This window comes from Typha angustifolia, chromosome 10 (genome assembly GCF_048772165.1).
Source record: "Typha angustifolia cultivar Huaian chromosome 10, ASM4877216v1, whole genome shotgun sequence".
Classification (NCBI taxonomy): domain Eukaryota; kingdom Viridiplantae; phylum Streptophyta; class Magnoliopsida; order Poales; family Typhaceae; genus Typha; species Typha angustifolia.
In genome coordinates, this window is record NC_133248.1 from 10001161 (window position 1) to 10020000 (window position 18840).

Below are 18840 nucleotides of genomic sequence, written 5' to 3' on the forward strand. Positions count from 1 at the left end.
TGACAAGAATCTTAAAATTGCATTCAAAAGCAATGTCCATCACAATTGTTAAAAGAGGGGAAATTTGAAGCATAAATATGAACTGTAAAAGTTTAGAAGATCCTTCATAAAAATCAATGATACATTCCTAACAGTTCAAAATGTAAGACATGACAACCTTAATTCTATAAAGGGGCAGAGTGTTCGTCTACATTAGCTTATTGATGTTTTGAAAATTCAATACAGGATGTTCAGCAACATCCTTACTGGTGATTACCTGAGTATGAGGCAACCATAATACAACAGAAACTTGAAACAAGTCATGGTAAAGTGTATCATACTAATGACAAGATCATTACTAATGATGATGAAAATATGTAGAGAAGAAGCTTTTTAAAAAGAAGTATTTTGTTGCCCAGGGATCCTTATAAAAATAAAGAAAGTGATTCTTCAGTTTCCTTTTAAGAATTGCAAGTTTTGACAGAGTTCCCTACAAACAAAACTTTTGTACTTGTACATAGTGCAGTACAAGAAAATACATATGCAGTATCAAATGAGTTGAATTGAATTTCTTATGCTGCATAGGTGAAACCTTAATAATGATAGGATAGAACGTCATCGATCCTTTCTCTCCGAGAACAAAGTCTATCTAAACTGCTCACAACTAGGCTTTCCGAGGGCTTACCATGATGCTCAGGATAGGTTGGACTGTGAACTTGAGAAGCAGCAAATATCAAAATTTGCTCTAATATATGAAGTAAAGAAGTGCAGGTAAGATCATGAATGGCAGGGAATTAAAAGGCTTCTATCCTATTGAAGAATGTGGAAAACTGAAAGCACTGCAGGCCGTAACATTTTAGTGCAAGAGATACCAACAAAATCCTTTTGATCATTGCTGCAGTTGGGCAAGATCTAAGGGATGAAAACTGGTTTGATAGTTTAGAACATGGCTTTCCTTTGCAAACTGTTCTTCAAAAGTGCAAAATTTCAGTGTTTTTTTAAGACCAAAATAACAAACCTGCAAACCAATCAATGTTTGTTAAATGCTTTTAGCACTAAAAAATTGAAGTGTCCATGACATGCTGACGACTGAAAATTCTGACAAATGATTAAGGCACTTGATCTTCCTATACTATAGAACAAGAACAATACAAGCAAATAGATGACTTATCTGGATAATTCCTTGCTATGACTATGAGTAGTCTGCAGGACTAACAGGTAAAAGTTACAGATCAGTTCCAGCTATTTGTGCATCAAAATCAATATAATCATATCGTCAAATAACTCTCTCCTTTTGAGTAGCTTATCGCAGTTAACAACATCATGACAATAAATTACCATATGAATCAACCGACAAAAGCAAATTTAAAAAAAATGAGGTCAGGAAAGCAATACCCCAACATTATTGTACTCCCAGATCTTGTGAACTCCATAATCCACCATCTGCAACAAATAAACTACCAATTTAGCCACACATAAGCATTCAAATGCGTGTAAACCTAATCATCATCACAACGCCTTCAGCCAGATCAAGAAAACTCGAGCACGCAATCCCGATCTCAGAAAAAAAAAGTTCATTGAGAGGGAAGTGGAATCAAGACCCAATCCTTGCATCAGATCCAATCGATAGAAACCCTAGCTCACGACGGAAAGAAGAAAAGGGGAGGGGGGAAAGAAGCGAACCCGTTCTCCGGCGAAGGCGCCCGCGACGACGAAGGTGACGTAAACAGAGTTGCGGCGCATGAGGACGCGGTAGAGCCCCTCCCAAAGCCCCATGGCTACTGGATCGATCGATCGACTGCTTCCTTCTTCGGCTTTTCCACGGCGTAATGGACTAATGGACTAGTGGAAGAGCTCCTTTTTCCAGTTTGCATTGGGCTATGTAGGGGTATATCGGTCCTTTCAGTTTCCTCGCCCTAATCTGAGCGGATTTGGTTCAAGTTGGAGTAGTGAAACGCACGTCAAACGCCAGCAGCAGCAGGCCACGTGTACACCTTTTTTTGATCAGATCCGAGCCGTTTGCGCTCGGGCGCGCCGCACGTGCGCAATCGAGTCCGAGTCGCGGAGAGAGAACGGAAAATGAAGACAACCACTCAAACTCTTCGCTGCTGCTTGACCTTTTCGTCTCCCCCCCCCCCCCTCCCCCCCTCTCTCTCTCTCTTTCTCCCTCTCTCTCTCTCTCTCTGCGTCGCTCGTTTGATAAAAAAAAATAATAATAAGACCACCAAATTAAAAACAAAAAAGAAATTCTTTTTTTATCCTCTTTCCTCCTTCCCACCATCTACATCAGAGGCCCTCCTCTTCTGACCATATCGATCGATCCTTTCTTCCTCGTTCTTTGATCGATCCGGCGATCGATTCGAGACGAGAAGGTACTTCCTTTCGATCTTAATTCGTTGAGTTCGTGCCTCGTTCATCTGAGTTTTGGAAGCATTTTTTTGGTCAAATTCTTTGGGTCCTCGGTTTCCTGTCGATTCATTTGCTGGATTTTGAATTTTGTAGAACGCGTGTAGCCAGGCGGATTCGTCTGATGGTTTCAGAGTAATTAGTAATTTACTTTATCGAAAGTGGCGGTTCTTTCTTAACGATCCAATCAAATCTAAGTAGATCTCTTTGAAATATTTGGAAGGATTTTAAATTCGTCGACTCTGTTGGATTTAGGTGTTCAGAATTGTTGTCTATGTGGGAAATTGGGTGATTAGATCTGTTATATTCTAATCCGTCGCCTTGTTCATAACGTTAGAGCTTTAATATCTATTGCCTTCCTCCTTTATTGCTTGGAATCTATTGGAACTTAGTTTTTTTCTGTGCCATTAAGGTTACTTCGTTATTTTTGAGGCATGCCTCGCTTTCTTAATTGCTTCATGAACTTTGCAGGAAAGGAAAATGATGGGCTTTACATCTCTTGATTATTCCACTGATTCAATTGGCAGCTGCTTTTATAGGTTCTGTATTGCCGTATTGAATATGATATGATAAATTCGGACTTGCACAATAGAATGAATTATACAAAGCTAGTTTTCTTCTTGTTTACAAGTTGATTGTTCTTCGTTATGTATGGAGAACTTACCAGTTGAAGTCATCGGTAATATTCTTTCCCATCTTGGAACTGCTCGGGATGTTGTAATTGCATCCGCGACTTGTAGGAAATGGAGGGAAGCTTGTAGGAAGCATCTCCACTCGCTATCCTTCCATTCTGATGATTGGCCTCGTGATCTCACCACCAGACAGTTGGAGATTCTTATAACGCAGACTATATTCCAAACTATGGGCTTACAGTGTCTCTCGATTCATATGGATAGTGCCCATGAGTTCTCAGCAGCACCTGTAATTGCCTGGCTGATGTATACTAGAGAAACTTTGCGGAGTCTATCATATAATGTTCGTACAAATCCAAATGTAAACGTTTTGGAGAAATGTGGTAGGCAGAAGTTGGAGGTGCTGGATTTAGACCACAACTCTATCACTGGTGTGGAGCCAAGCTACCAGAGATTTACTTGTCTCAAGTCCCTTTCTTTGAGACATGTGAGCATCTCGGCCTTAGATCTGAGCCTACTGGTAGCTGCCTGCCCTAAAATAGAGTCTTTGACACTTGATGCTTTGGAGATCGTATCATCAGATTCACAGTCTACAATGGAACTGAGCAGTCAAACACTGAAAAATTTCAATGCAAAATCAGTAGGCGTGGACAAGATAATATTGGAAGCAGATAATCTTGAAGTTCTGCACTTAAATGCATTAAATCTTGATCTCTTTGAGCTGATTGGAAAGGGCACCCTAAAGCATCTCAAGATTGATGATGTTAGTGTTACTCAATTTGATATTGGGGAGAATACAGATCATCTGGAGGTTGTAGATGTGAGTAACTTCACTATTATGTGGCCAAGGTTCTACCACATGATATCAAGATCATCCAAACTGAGAAGACTACGGCTTTGGGGCATTGTGTTTGATGATGAGGATGAGTTTGTAGACTCAGAAACTATTGCTATTTCCTTTCCACAGCTTAGGCATCTTTCATTAAGTTATGAATTAAGGGATGGGCTGCTCAATTTCAGTCTGCAAGATTCATCACCATTGGAGAATGTGTTGGTTTTGGAACTGGGATGGACTGTAATAAGTGAGCAGTTTGGACCCTGGGTTTTTGGGATGATTGAAAGATGCCCAAACCTAAAGAAACTAGTCATCCACGGTGTTCTTTCAGAGGCTAAAACACGTGAAGAACGCCAAATATTGGCCAATTTTACCTCATTTATAGTTCGTCTTATGAGGAAATATGTGCACGTGGATGTACAGTTTGAATATGAGTGATCTTCAGTGAGTGACTGAGTCTGTGTTCACATTGTAATCTGTCTCAATCTTTAAAAGGCAGGTAAAATTTTCACATTTTCCGTACTCATGAGCAGTTTTCTATCTTATCATATTATGAGATCCTGATGTAATCTTATCCATTTTATTTTACTATCTTCTTATTTTTTATAAGCATATATTTAGCTTCTGTAATACATGCCTCACGAAGTGTCTTTCTTTTCCCTGTTCTTTTAGTCTTTATCACTTCTAATGCCTCACTCTTTTCTATTGTCATTGTCTTTGTTAGCAGTCAGTCTTTCCAGGATGCTTATATGACGTAGTTATAACTGTTGTCTAATGATCATGAACAATTGAAGTCTTTTATTCTTATGTGCCTATTTCGTTGCTAGCATTCTATTAAGTGTCAGAGATAGTGCCCTTACTTTCCCAGAACTGAAGAGTCTGGCAGTGAGATTTTGATATTAATGATAATTTATTATGAACCTTGCTTAACATTGCCCCGGTTGTTAAATACATCAGATTATCCATTTTTTTCTGAATTTTGTCAATTTCTTCGAATGAAATGTGTTTGTTAACTGTCATAACTTTCGTTGGGATTTGTATTCCAGGAAACCAAACTTTTGTTGAAATATTTTACTTGATGATTTTCCAGTGGCATGTGCCATCTTGTTTGATAGCATAAAGTGCAGGTTCATTTGTCTGCTTGGAAAGTAGGAAGTTTACAAAATTTCACTGTAGTTGCGCACAATTAATTGCATTAATGAATGTCCTGAAGCACATTACGAAAAAGATATGCTTTTTAAGTGAATGAGCAAGATTATCTTATGGAGGTGTTCATCAGTCCAATGGCTAAGAGTGTCATCCACCCCATTCCAGACAGCATCAATCACCTTGGCAACCCTCTGCAAGCACATTAGAGATCATAATATGCTGATAGTCCAAGGACTCCAATTTCCTGTCACACTCCCTTGAATGCCTAATTCCCATTTATGGGGCTGATCCATGCTTCAAGAATTCAAGGTTCACTTCTCTATTCTCCTCTTGGTGTACTCTTTACTAGTTTAAGTGATATAGGAGTTAACTTAAATCTGCTTAAAAGCTCATAATTATTGGACTTCAGAAAGTTGAAGAAAATTGGCAAGTTGACTTTAGAAAGACCATGAAGATGGTGACAGCTGCTTCTGTTCAAACCATTAGTATACATTCAACCTTTATAAGAGATTACTGACAAATCAATAGGCTTTCCTTTTCATACTTGTCATCTAATTTATTTTGAATTACTATTATACTGCTGATTTACTCTTATGTCCATGATATACTTTAAAATCATCATTGTCAGATCAGTTATTGGAGATTGCTCTTAATTTCTTATACATATTTTTCATATTCAGATTAGCATTTGCAAATTTTTTCTGATGGTTCCTTATCTACCATAGCTTAGATTAGAGAAAATATGATAAAGCTAATGTAACAGAACCAATAATATTATGGGTGTAGATGGGTGGAAGATCAACATTTACTCTCCCTACTGGTCACAGTTACAATATTCTTAATCAAGCAGACCTTGTGCCAGCTTGCTTAGTCTTGAACAAAGCTCAAGCTAACTTTGAGTTCGTTCAAGCAACAACTTGAAAGGTGAACTCACTTGGGGTTCTCATGTATATAAGATGACCACCCTGTTCTCATGTATATATTATGACCACCCTGAGGTTCTCATTTGCAATTGATACTTGCTAAGATCTTTTCTCAGCTTTTATATAAATGGAGTTACCCTATATCCTTCGACCAGATTAAGTTGGAGTTACCCTGTATCCTTCAACAAATAATCATCAAGTGGTTTCACTGTTCCAATTGCAATGATTGAGAGATGGGATAAACATATGAAGTTTTTCCACCTTGCTGCCACAATCCGAAGCAGGCATAATAGAATCACAAAGATTTTCGATGATAGTGGTGCCTGGGTCGAGGACCCGACAACTATACCTCATAACTCTCAGTACTTCTATGCCTAGCTCCGGGGGCTGCTGCAACCTCAGGAGGAGACCACTATTGACTGAAACTACCCTTCCTCTGTTATTACTTCATGAGGAGGATGCAAAGGCTTTACAAGCTTCAGCCACGATGGAGGAGATTAGAGCAACCTTGTGGAGTATGTTGCATGGTAAAGCCCTTAAAGCTGACGACATGCATGTGGAAGTATATATTAGTAACTAAGATTTGTTGGGTAAGAGTCTGTGTCATTTGATCTCCTTCTTCTTCAAGCATAACTCATTCCCACTCATTCGGGTTAGGGTGTAAATAAGTCGAGCATAACTCATTCCCACTCATTGGGGTTAGGGTGTAAATAAGTTGAGCTTGAGCGAGCCGGGCCCAGTTCGACTTGGCATGACAGCCAGATTTTTCTGGCTCGAACTTGATTTAAGCTGGAAAAGTTCAACTCATCTCGCCTCTAGTTTGATGAGGCTTGAGCTCAGGTTGACAGCTCGAGCCAAAATGACTAGTAGCTCATAAATTTGATCCACTTGAGCCAATTTGATTTATTAAAGGGAAGGATGCTTGTAAGGGCATAGGAATCCTATTAATTCTCTAATATGGGACTAAAGACTAAAGATTCCTTATAGAGAAGATAACAAAAATAAATGGAGTATGCCACGATTCAAACCCAAGTTGGGATAAACCACCTTAACCAGCTAGATAAAATTTGTAATATTTATATGTGTGTATATATATATATATTATAATAATTTCATATACTATGTGTCGAGCCTACTTGAGAAGATTGAGCGAGTTGAGTTTAGCTCGGCTCGGCTCGGCTCATTTAGAGTTAAAGCCGAGCTCGCAAGCCCTGTGAGTCGACAAACTTTTTTGACAGCCCTAATTAGGGTTACACTTATGTCACCCTAATCCCTAAGAAGGAAAATCCGATATACATCAAAGACTTCAGGCCAATCGCGTTGTGCAATGGGACGTGGGATTATCAAAGCCTATTGCATTGGTTTGGGTCTCCTCTGGCCTTTCAGAGAGCTGCAATACTGTTGGGTGGGGTGGGCTGGGCTTTACTAATATGTGGATTTGGGCACCAAATGCCACATGAGAGGCCCGCACCTGGTCCATGTACAATTTTCTTCAGGCTTGCCTACCAAGGGGTTGGACTATGCTGTGGAGGCTTCCCATGGACCTTAGTGTGTGCTCCATTTGGAAGCTGTTCTAGAATAGAGATCCTACTAGAGCCTACTTGTTTGGACTCAGGATTGGGCTCGATGAGAATTATGCTATTTTTGGGCTATAAACTGAGACTGTGACCCATTTGTTGTATTGCTACAGGTTCTCATTAGAGACTTGGGATGTTCTGGCTGAGATTACTAGGCTTGGTGGAGGGTTTAGGCTTGATATAGCCAATGACTGGATAATCAAATTGTGGGTGGGCAACCCCCAACATAATGATATTATCAAGGCCCACATTGTTATGACTATTTGGAGTCTTTGGAAGGAACCCAATGCTCAGGTCTTCTGCGACTGCTTCACCATGCTGAGGGAGATTTCTCACCAGGCCAGTTAACTGGCTTATGAGTACCAAAGTAAGAAGGGGAGAGTGACAAGCGGACATAGGCTTCTCATGCAGTTTAGGTCCAACCTCCTCCGGCTGGATGGGTCAAGATGATACAACAGGTGTTATGCTAAGGAAGAGTATCAACGGGGAACTGAATTTATCATTAGAGATGAAAGGGGAAAGGTGTTGATAGTAGGGGTGAGGCTACGGCTAAAGTTTTGCCATTATATTCAGAAGCTTGGGTTGTTTAGTGTGGATTGAAGGGCGCTCAGGGCCTCCATGACAATGTCTTAATGGAAGCAGATTTGAAAGAGCTAGTACTGATCCTAAGAGGCTTGCCTGTGGCAGATCCTGAATATCATTTTTTTATTCTCTCTTTAGTTTGTACTTTAATAGGGTCAATTTTGTACACACTTATAGGGAAGGGAATCAGGCGGCCAACTAGGTTGCCAAGGTGGGGGAGGAGTTTTTTAAGTAGAGGTTTGGTGTGGGGTGTCTCTATGCCAATGTCAACTGCGTGGTTTTCCATCACTAATTTTGATTGTACAGGAAATTTTGTGTACTGGGTTGTAAGAGTCAGTTAATTACACAGCTTTTTTTAATAAAATAAAAAAAGTTGGAAGTTTCAAACATGGGAAAAAGTCAAGATATATTAGAAGGCTCTTATATGTGAGAACCTCAGGATTCATCTTTTACTTCATATGTGAGTCCACCTTCCAAGGTATCAATTAGATACCGTTATTTATCTATACTCATTTGTCTCAGCAACATCTATTAGAAACCCTGATAAACTGCCATATTTATCCATCTGAGACCAAACTAATGATTTGAAATTCTCTATTTATAATGGAAAGTTTAATGCAGCAATAGAAAAAACTATCCAAGGCAAATATGTTCCTTAGACAGCAATTTGCAGTAGTAATATCTTGCCTGTCTTTTATTAAGAATCTTCCATGGATCATCCATTTGGTATTTATTTCTATATTTTCCTTTTCCACATTCTGATATCAGTCCAAAGCAACCAGCTCCCATATTAAAGGAATTTTCTTGGAACACTCATATGCTGGATATGGGAATTGTTCTAAGGCATATCATAATTGAAATAGTCACACCAGATTAACATATAAGTTATAATTCTTTAACATCTATCATGTAAGGAAGATGCATACTGCTTTGTCATTCATGAATAGCTCATAAGTAGTCTGGCAATTGTATTGTGACTGACCTGCTCTCACTGGGGAGTGGGAACACCTATCAAATATTAATCAACACTTTGTCCTACTACTTGACCTCGTGAAAGGTTCACCAAGATTTTTTTGTGTTTGCGGTGTGGCATCTAGTTATTTCTATAAGAACTGGAAGGACTTATATTGTTTATTTTCTGCAGATGGCTAATTCCATTTTGTCAAAAAAAATTGTACTACACTCCCTTGACATACCAAATTTTTTGGGACAATGTGGTGGCCTTATGATTTGCTGGAGCATTGTGTTCATCACATAAGCTCATTAAGAGACGAGGAGGAGAAACTTGCGGGCTTCACCTCTTGTATTGAGGTTCAGAATTTGAAGATTACTCTCTTTCTATGAAATTATGTCTTACATCTACTAATGAAAGATGCCGGACCAAAGCTTGCTAATCATTTGTGGAATTGATTTCATTGTAGTACAGTGGAGATACTAGAGACACCCCTGCTGTTTTGTTTCACTGAGCTACTAAATTTGTTTCTATTAAATGTCCTTCTGTGGCCACAAACTACAATATCCTTCCATGGAATTTCTTTCTGAAGGTGCAAAGATGAGATATGTAATTTTTGATCATTTTCTGGGTAATGAACTCCCAACTGATATAAGGTTTATGCAGTACATGTACGTAGTGTGGATACCAAGTGAACAGATGTGACTGTCAAAGGAACCAGGTAATGATGATTACTTTGTAGTTTGCTTCTGTTTGTTTGATTGGGCTGAAGAAGATCGATTGTTTTTTTCCCCATTGTAATCGTACTGAAAGTGAAGTTAAAAAATAAATTGCCTTTTGGTGACACGGAAAGTGAATCTTCACATGTTATAAAGTTTGTAGATTGCATCATTTTCACCAAGTCGAAATGGTCCTGCAAGTGGATGCTTTATTGCAATTTACCATTTCTGATGACAGTGTCAATGCCGAAAGCTAATCTGCACCTGTTCATAGACCAAGGGAAGTTGACCTTCTTGCTGGTCTTCCAATGAAAGGAAAATCCAAAAGAATCATCTGCGATTTAGAAAAAAGAAATTAATATTTCAAGTGAATCTGGTTATCCTCCTGGGTTAATAAGGTATAAGATCCTGATGCTAGATTCATATTTTAGATCCAATAACTTAATGGCCCAGGTTATATTTTTCAGGATTGTTCAGCTTCAAAAGTGATAGTCTACTTACCTGAACCACCAAAAAAAAAGAAAAAAGAAAAAAAATTGTTCTCAATTTGTAACCAAAGTTCCCCTACCATAAGGTCATCATAATTCTGTGGGACTTATTCTCTCATATCTAGATGTCTGATAGGGGAGAAACCAAGTCTGTTATTATATATACTCATCTTCAACACCACTGCCTGCGTGTCCTTATTCAGCCAAAGGATTATTCTTATATATGTAGTGACTGGTCAATGCACAAAAACTTACCTTATGTAGCAAAGAGATGCTCCATTTAAACACCACAAGAGTGCACAATAATACCCAAACCAAACTTCCCAGGGGAAGAAGGAATCTTTAAGCGGCGTGAGTTTTGGGTGCTTGACAAGGCCAAGATGTTGACCCCTTAATAAACACAGGGATAATATCAAACAAATCCACTTCAGGTGCACAATTTTGTAATCCAAGTGGGCTTTCCTTGTGGGCTCATCACAGAGGTCCTTCAGTTGTTAAGTATTATATACTATAATATATCAAAATGTCTTCAGGTTGACGAAGTAAACAAACTCACCTCCCTATGCATTATAGAAAGAGAACAAGAAGGATAGAAGTTAGAGCTCTCTCTCTCTCTTTCTCTGTTTCTCTCTCTTTCTAATAAGTGCTGGTTTTGTTGAGTACTTTTTTTTTTTATCACTGAAGAGCCCAGAAGGGGAGCCAATGAGAGGTAACAGTTGGTTACAAGGAGTGGAGTAGGAGTCAGTAGTCCTGCCAAAACACTATTACTCCCTCTTCCCTCCTCCCCAAAAAAGGACAGATACTAGTGAGGCATGTTCTCAAGGACAAGATCTTTTCTGCAGTACAATGGATGAACTCCAAGGGTGATTCAGTTGCCAGAGACAACTTCACACACTACTTCACAGGAGTTAAGGTCAATCAGATGATTTATTAATGACAATAAAAAAGTAGTACTCCATCCAAGGCCATACCTGTAGCAAGCTTGAATCCTTCCTACCTTCCTGCATCTCTGTTCTTTCTTTCTTGCAACTTGGGTTTCTTTCTCTCACCTCTCCTTGCTATTAGTTTTGTAAAGCAGGGAGAGATCATAGTGAAAGCCGTTCAGGAAAACCAGAGGCTGAAGAGAGCTATTTGGATGGCAAATCACAGAGTTGGTGAAACTGGGGTTTCAGATTCTGGGCCTTTACAGCAATCACTTATCTATGGAATCCATGGCTCCACATCAACTGCTACTGACTATTTGTACAGTTCTTCAATTCTTCAATTTACTTGTCGACCTCTTCTTCTTCTTCTTCTTCTTCTTCAGAGCTTATAGATTCCCCTTACTTTAGTGAACTGCCTTTTTTTAATCCCTATTCCATGTCTTAGTTTTCAAATCTCTACATGGATTCTTTATTGTTCCGTGCTGAGATGCTTTATAAATTTTAACGAGCTGTATGCTTTGTCTCACTCTTTCATTGGATTACACCTCCACCCACCAATTTCAAAAAGTTTTGAGCCTAATTCTTTGATGGGTTCCTCTTTACTTCTCTTCTTATCCATCCACCTCTTCACCCTTGTCTTTACTTTCTTTCCAATAGTAATAGTTTATCTGCAACACTCATATGGGTTTTGTTTACTTGATCAGTAATCAACAAGGAGCTGCATACTTTGGTGAGCTGGAGGAGGCTCTCATGCATGGAGTTGATGGCATGAAGAGTGATGGAGACAGAAAGGGTATGCCTCTCTCTCTCTCTCTCTCTCTCTCTCTCTCTCTCTCTTCCTTCTCTGGGCTACCTTTTTCTCAAACCTTAACCACCTACCAGAAATGCTCTCCCTCACACTTCCACACAGTGATTACAAGCCTTGCCTTTTTCCCCACCACAGTGATGGCATGCAGCTCACAAACTTAAATGGTGTGATCACCCAAAGTTAGAAACCTATTCATTATCCCCTCACTCTATTGTATTTAATTCCTTCTGCAACTTAGATTCTATTTATTTATTTGAGATCATCGGCATCACTTCATGACTTCTCTGGTGCAGCTTATCCCACAGCCAGGCCCCTCACACTTGAGATCTTCCCCTCATGGCCAATGAGATACCAGCAAATCATCAGAGTAAGGTCTTGCACTTTGACTTTGGGTATTATTTTGGCATAGGGAGAGAGTAGGGTAAATGAGGAGGAGGATGTAAGATAGGTCCTTGCCACATCTGTTGGTTTATGGCGGGTTCTTTAATGGCAACAGGGGAAGTCACAGTCAGCAGGGAGCCCTGATTCAGGTTCAGCTCAGAACACAATATCTCAACTGGAGTCAGACTCCCCAGTGAGCATAAAAGTTTGTTCAGATCACTCTGGACACCAGAAGCAGCAAGAGATGATGGCAAGTGATGCTTCCAGGACTGGAGCAGCAGCAGCAGAGCAGCAGGATGGAGCCCAAGAGAAGGTGAGTGTCTTTTACTGATTCATAATCCTAGTGGATGAAATGATTACCTCAGTTCCCAAATCCAAGACTCTTATCTAGATGATTGATTAGACGCTACACAGATCCCAAGAAGAACCAACAGACTTTTCAATATAGTCTAGTACCTCTTATCCCTCTCCAATAGCTTTTATCTTTTCTTTTATCTTTTTTAATGAAGAACAACTCCCATGAGGACATTGGGAAAAGGAATTCATGGTATTGGACATCAATTCTGTTGTACTGTTGTTGATTTAAACATCCGGTTGGAACAGTACATTTACAACTCTTGAGGAGGCAACCTATTAAAAAAGTAATTGGATTTGTAATCAAATTATAGTCAACAGTTTATAGCATCTGACTTTTTCTCATCATCATTTCTGGGTGATAAATGTAAAACTTGCAGTTATTGGACAAGCTTCCTGTGTTAAAAATCAACTTAGGCCTTTTCTTTTTCTTGCTCAGAATAAGTTATAAAGATTTTAAACTTAATATTGTAAATATGATTAGTGCATGTTAAATACAAAACCTTGATGATATGGCCTAGATTTGCTACATTCTCTATTTTTCAAAATGGAGATACATCCTTTCAACTAATAACTTTTATATCTTCTGCCACAGAGGAAGGCTGCTGGTTCAGCTAGGAAAGAAGGAAAGTTATTAGATGCCAAGGTCCTCTCTCTCTCTCTCTCTCTCTCCTCTAAATTGTAAAAATTGTGATAAGCATGTTGGAAATCATATTAACTATTAGAAACTTTTTGTGAAAGACCTAATACTCTGCAGTCGAATCTTTGACTTGAGAGTTGTTACATTAAAACATGTCATACATGGCTAATTCAACATAAATTTTGTCTGATTTTTCTGAAGTACATGATGTTTGTCTTTAATCATTAGACTGTTAGGCGATTAGCTCAAAACAGAGAGGCTGCAAAGAAGAGCAGGCTGAGAAAGAAGGTAGGAGGGATATTTTCTCACCACAAGATTGGTCTAATTTGTTAATGCTTTATACAAACCAAATCTAATGCACCTATTTCTTTTTTTCTTACCCTTAGGCTTATGTGCAGCAGCTGGAATCCAGTAGAATTAGGCTTCAACAACTGGAACAAGAGCTCCAAAGAGCACGGTCACAGGTTCGAAAACTCTAACTAATATAATCGATCTACTATCTTTTCAGATGATGCGTTTTTCAGATGGTAATTCCTATGACTGCATGGCGTTCAGGGTATATTTCTTGGCGGATGTAGTGCATCTGGAGATATCAATTCTGGTATACACTCCACTTGTTCTTCTGATATCAGTTACATAGCTGCAGTTATCCTCAAACCTTTAGTTGGCATTATACATGGACATGCTTCTGAAAGGAATAAGCTGCAGGTGCAGCAATATTTGACATGGAGTACGCTCAATGGCTAGACGATTATGGCAAACACTTATCAGAGCTGCGAGGTGGACTGCAGGCTCACCTTCTCGACGTCAATCTTAGCCTTATCGTCGATCAATGCATTGCTCACCATGATGATTTGTTCAATCTGAAAGCTGCTGTGGCTAAATCAGATGTGTTCCACCTCCTGTCCGGAATGTGGACATCACCGGCCGAGCGATGTTTCTTATGGATGGGTGGATTTAGGCCTTCAGAGTTGATCAAGGTCTTATAAGATGACATCTTAAGCTATATAAATATAACAGAAATGTACTTGAATTTGGTAAAATATAACATGAATTGCCTCACCAACTTCACTGTCAACAAATTTTGATTCAGATACTAATGCCTCAGTTGGATCCATTAACGGAGCAGCAGCTAATGGGGATCTGCAGCCTCCAACAGTCATCTCAGCAAGCGGAGGAGGCTCTCTCGCAGGGCCTTGAACAGCTACACCAGTCGCTGGCTGAGACCGTCGCCAGCGGGCCTTTTAACGACGGCGCTAATGCTGCAAACTACATGAGTCAGATGGTCGTTGCACTAGAGAAGGTGGCACACCTCGAAGGTTTTGTCCGACAGGTACTCACTCACTCGGTGTCTCATGACAAGAAGATATGCAAAGTTTATAGCTAGATTATGCAATACTATGTCTCTTTGGAGGCCAATGCATTTAAATATCCCAGATAGAACAATAGAATCTACATTGCTTATATATGTTCCTGATCACAAATTCAAATAATTCTCTCTTTTGGAAAGAAGCAATAGCATTAGAGAAAGTAAGTACTTTAGCAGATGGGTCGCATGAGGATCCTGGACTCTTTTTTAGGAAGGGATGCATCAATCATCATTAGTTCTGTTACAATAGAATACAAAGCTGATGCTGGTGGCATCAACTGCTATATGTTCTGAAGATTTGGTCCCAGGAGGGGGTAGCAAGAATCATATCACTAAGACCCATCACATCCTGCATAAAGTCAAGGAAGAATATTTGAGTTCTCTCTGCATTATATTGTTCTCCTTGCCCTACTCCCTCATTTATTATTCCCCATGCCTTGTAACAGTTGGAATGTCTCAATCCAAGAATAGTAGCAAGAAAAAGACACACTTACCTACTCTCTTGAGCTTTGTCCTTTGAGAGAGTCCACATTGAAAAGTTGATAGCATAGAGTACTTGCTGGCTCCACCACTGGCTAGAGAAATAACGCCTTGTCCTTTTTATTCTCACATAGATTTATAAATAATAGGGTGGACCATGGGCAGGCTTTTGGTTTCTAAAAAATGGTGATTGGACAATGAACAAGATCTGTGCATCATAGAGAACTACATTTGGTCAGTTAATCAATATAAAACACAAAGTAAACTTAGAAGAAAGTTACATTATGTCTAGAAAAATAAGACTACATGGCACTTCCAATTGTATGATTGATAAGTTCAGAAATCTCATCTGCAGCCCCCATATATTATAACACCAATCAAATTCATTACGCAAAGTGGATAATGCAAAACTAAACAAATATTTATGTAACTTTAGATTTTTAGTTACATGGAAACATAATTTGGTGATCATGTAGGCTGACCATTTGAGGCAACAAACCTTGCATCAACTGCGACGGATTTTGACTGTCAGGCAAGCAGCAAGATGCTTCCTTGCGATCGGAGAGTACTACAGTCGCCTTCGACTTCTCAGCTCCCTGTGGGCTTCCCGTCCGGGAGAGTAAGCTTTCCAAATGTTCTATCTAAATCACTTCTATTTATAATTAACACAGTTCATGATATGTACATCTCTCTGACAAGCATCTTTCAGATCATATTGTTCCTCTGTTTTTTTTACTAGTTATCTTTTATGAATCCTTCTTGTTGTCTAATTGTGTTATCATATGTTTGCTATGCTCTTGATAGGAATTTTATTGCAAATGAGAGTGCATTCCCTACAGCAACAGACCTACAAGTGATTCATCAATCACAACAGAATCAATTTCCAGCCTTCTGAGAAGATTCACTAAGTTATAGATGTCGGCCATTCCAATCTTTTAATCATCTTTGAGAGAGAGAGAGAGAAAGAGAGAGAGAGAGTTATAATATGATGAAGCAATGTAAAAAAGAGATGGAAGATGGGAAGTTGGAGAAGTGGAATAGGAGCAACTCTTTCTCCTCTGGCTCTTGAGCATGATGAAAGGTTTTATGAAATAAATTAAGTGGAGGAAGGCAAAGGAGGCAAGATTGTGGATGTTCTCTAGTCATAACTAATTGCAAGGAGATAATAGTTTATAGCAAGCATAATTCTACGAGTATATCTAGATTAAAAATAAATGATAAAAGTTGATATATTATTCACAAGTTGGCTTTAAGAACCAAACGAATTAAATGGACTCAGCTTTTTGTGTGATTGATAACAACTAATCGACTTTCCACTTTTAATGTATGTAAATGTGTAGGTATGTGCACTTGAAATATGTAGTGGTGTTGCACGATGGAAAGAGAACTAATTAAAGGGTTAATTATACTTTGATCCCCATCAACTAGAGGTTACGTTTGACTCTCACCCTCTCCTCCTCTTCCTCGTTACAAATAAGTCTTTCTTTGGCTACCATTATGGTTTTCCTAAATATGAACCTAAATCTCTCTCCCCTTTCATTTCATAGAGCCAAAACCTTAACCTCTTCTCTCTTCTTCCACCCAATGCCTTCTTCATTTTCTTTCCAGCCCAAATTCTATATAAATATCATTACCACCACAACTATCATCATCGCCATGATTTTTAATGGAGTGAATGTTTGGAGGCATTTGATTGTAAAGAGTTTGATAATCTTGAATAGTTTAGGGGGCCAAGTTATGGAGGAAAAAAATAATATATAGTTAATGAGGTTAATTACCAAAATTTAAAATATATAACAAAATCTAATAATTTTATAGCATATTCAACAAGAAAAAAAGAAGTATAAGTTTAGGCAATGGGATTAGATATTCTGGCTTATTATAATACTACATATTTTAAGAAAAATTAATAAAATATAATACATTTCAAAAGTATTTTGTATCCACAAATTTGCTGTATACTAGCAATATCTTATCTCCTAACTCTTGGTGCTCAACTCAAAATAAATAAATAAGAATTATTCTCTCATTCAACAATAGACAGAATTGTATCTTCTAAAAATCTTCAATAAGATCCTAATGTGAATGTGACTGCTTCTTAATGAGGCAAAGTAAGATATAGAAGGCATCCATATAATCCACAAGGCTAGTTGCATGCCAAGAAATTTCTATTTTTGCTTCATTGAAATTTAAGCTCATAGATACTCCAAAATCAGGTGGTACTGTGAGAAACCATGGAAAAATACTGCTACCCTAAGGAGCCACACTCATTTAAAGAACCTCAGTTCAAGACTTAATGTCAGATCAGCCATGATAGAAGTTTCAGAACCTTCAAGTGAAGTAACATAGAGCATGAAGTACCAAAAGGAAGTAATTGGACAGTTGAAGAAATAAGAGTTCTAAAAATATTGCACATACAACAAGCATTCTATCAATAAAGAGGATAGCCAAGTGATTCTTTTTTCTTTTTCTTTTTTCAAATGCATCTCAATATATAGTTTGGAACATGTGATAAGTCTAAAACCTCCAAGACCTAAATCATATAGTCCAAAGGAAAGGACATCAGAGAAGTATTACATGCAGATTAGCTGAACAAGTCTCCTACTAGTGAACTAAAATATGTTCATGGTTGCTTAAAGAATGATACTGTGGGGACTCTAATCCAACTTCATCGTCTGCTAACATAGTCCGAACGAATAACGGAACTCACTTCTGATTTTACAGTTCTTTTTGAGGAAAGCAGATGCTTTGACCATTCCTCTAAACTTTTTCGGTGAAGATCATTCATACTAATAGACGGCCTCTTCTCTCGAATCATCTTTTCAGCAACTTTCCAATCTTCAGCCAAGCCTAATGCCACCAGAAGGGCGCACATCACGCATACACTTCTCCCATGGCCTGTTACAATTTTCATGATCCAAGATCCAACTCATGATGAAACCAGAGAGACTCAACAAAAATGCAGCAACATTGGGGCACAATTAATCCAAAACAAAAAATTACATGTGCCTCGATAACGTACAAAAGAACTTTGTTTATCATGTTTCAACATACATACAGACCAATTTAAACAGGAGAAATATTTTTTCTGTAAATAAGCAAAATTGTCTGCTAAGAATTCTCTGTCTAACTTCATAACCAGCAGGTTTTGGAGGAAACAAATAGACAGATATTTGAAATGATGCAATGCTAACCACTAACAGAACATCTAAAAGTTCATGTACATTGATTTACTCTCTATCCAAAATCTGCAACAAAAGGAGAGCACAATGTGACGAAACATAGTTATACAGTAAAAAATCTATTATGTTGACCCTTACTGACTTTGAGCAAGCAAACAATTATTAGATAGAGTACTTTATAATAAAAGCAGATGAAGTGAGCAAGAATGTGGCAGGCATATACATAATCACCAAACCTCTTTTTTCCTTACTCCTACCTTAAAAGTTAATCAAATTAATGAAAGAAGAACAAGCGCTCACCAAAGGCACAGTGGATATACACAGGTTTCTTCTGAGCCCTCTTTCTACATGCCCAACGAACTGCCAATTCAATCTGTGATGGTAGAGGGGCCCTTGTATCCCAAGTAGGAATGCACAAATATGCAATCCCTGAGAGCGCAGGGCTTCTCGGCAGTTCGCAC

At 38.6% G+C, this 18840-nt stretch overlaps 3 protein-coding genes across 20 annotated transcripts in view; 2 read left to right on the forward strand and 1 right to left on the reverse strand.

Moving 5' to 3' along the window:
• The first annotated feature begins 2126 nt into the window (after positions 1–2126).
• On the forward strand, positions 2127–9879 carry LOC140768224 (F-box/LRR-repeat protein At1g67190). Of its 12 annotated transcripts, none has more exons than XR_012105728.1 (4): positions 2127–2351; positions 2857–4351; positions 4899–5310; positions 9228–9879. XR_012105728.1 is itself a non-coding variant. In XM_073108411.1 (2 exons), exon 2 carries the CDS (start codon positions 3037–3039, stop codon positions 4288–4290), a length of 1254 nt encoding a protein of 417 aa, XP_072964512.1. In that variant the 5' UTR covers positions 2127–2351; positions 2857–3036; the 3' UTR covers positions 4291–4464. The 12 variants fall into 12 exon arrangements, 1 of the variants encoding a protein (XP_072964512.1); XR_012105730.1 differs by having other exon boundaries at positions 4980–5310; XR_012105731.1 differs by having other exon boundaries at positions 5132–5310.
• Positions 9880–10843: 964 nt separating this feature from the next.
• On the forward strand, positions 10844–16306 carry LOC140769366 (transcription factor LG2-like). Of its 5 annotated transcripts, none has more exons than XM_073110055.1 (13): positions 10844–11155; positions 11321–11484; positions 11870–11958; positions 12267–12340; positions 12470–12667; positions 13304–13354; positions 13577–13636; positions 13735–13812; positions 13904–13949; positions 14057–14328; positions 14457–14681; positions 15674–15816; positions 16002–16306. In XM_073110055.1, the coding sequence occupies exons 1-13, from the start codon at positions 11093–11095 to the stop codon at positions 16090–16092; spliced, it is 1554 nt and encodes a 517-aa protein (XP_072966156.1). In that variant the 5' UTR covers positions 10844–11092; the 3' UTR covers positions 16093–16306. The 5 variants fall into 5 exon arrangements, with proteins under 5 accessions (XP_072966156.1, XP_072966155.1, XP_072966154.1 ...); XM_073110054.1 differs by having other exon boundaries at positions 13747–13812; positions 14442–14681; XM_073110053.1 differs by having other exon boundaries at positions 10845–11155; positions 14442–14681.
• A 1317-nt stretch (positions 16307–17623) lies between these two features.
• LOC140768421 (uncharacterized) overlaps positions 17624–18840 on the reverse strand; it is a 2012-nt gene continuing 795 nt past the window's right edge. For all 3 annotated transcript variants that reach the window (XM_073108687.1, XM_073108686.1, XM_073108685.1), the window contains 2 exons: positions 18680–18840; positions 17624–18095 (listed from right to left, as the gene is read on the reverse strand). The exon at positions 18680–18840 is cut by the window's right edge. In XM_073108687.1, coding sequence (XP_072964788.1) covers positions 17866–18095; positions 18680–18840 — 391 coding nt within the window. In that variant the 3' untranslated portion in view covers positions 17624–17865. The remainder of the gene's footprint in view (positions 18096–18679) is intronic.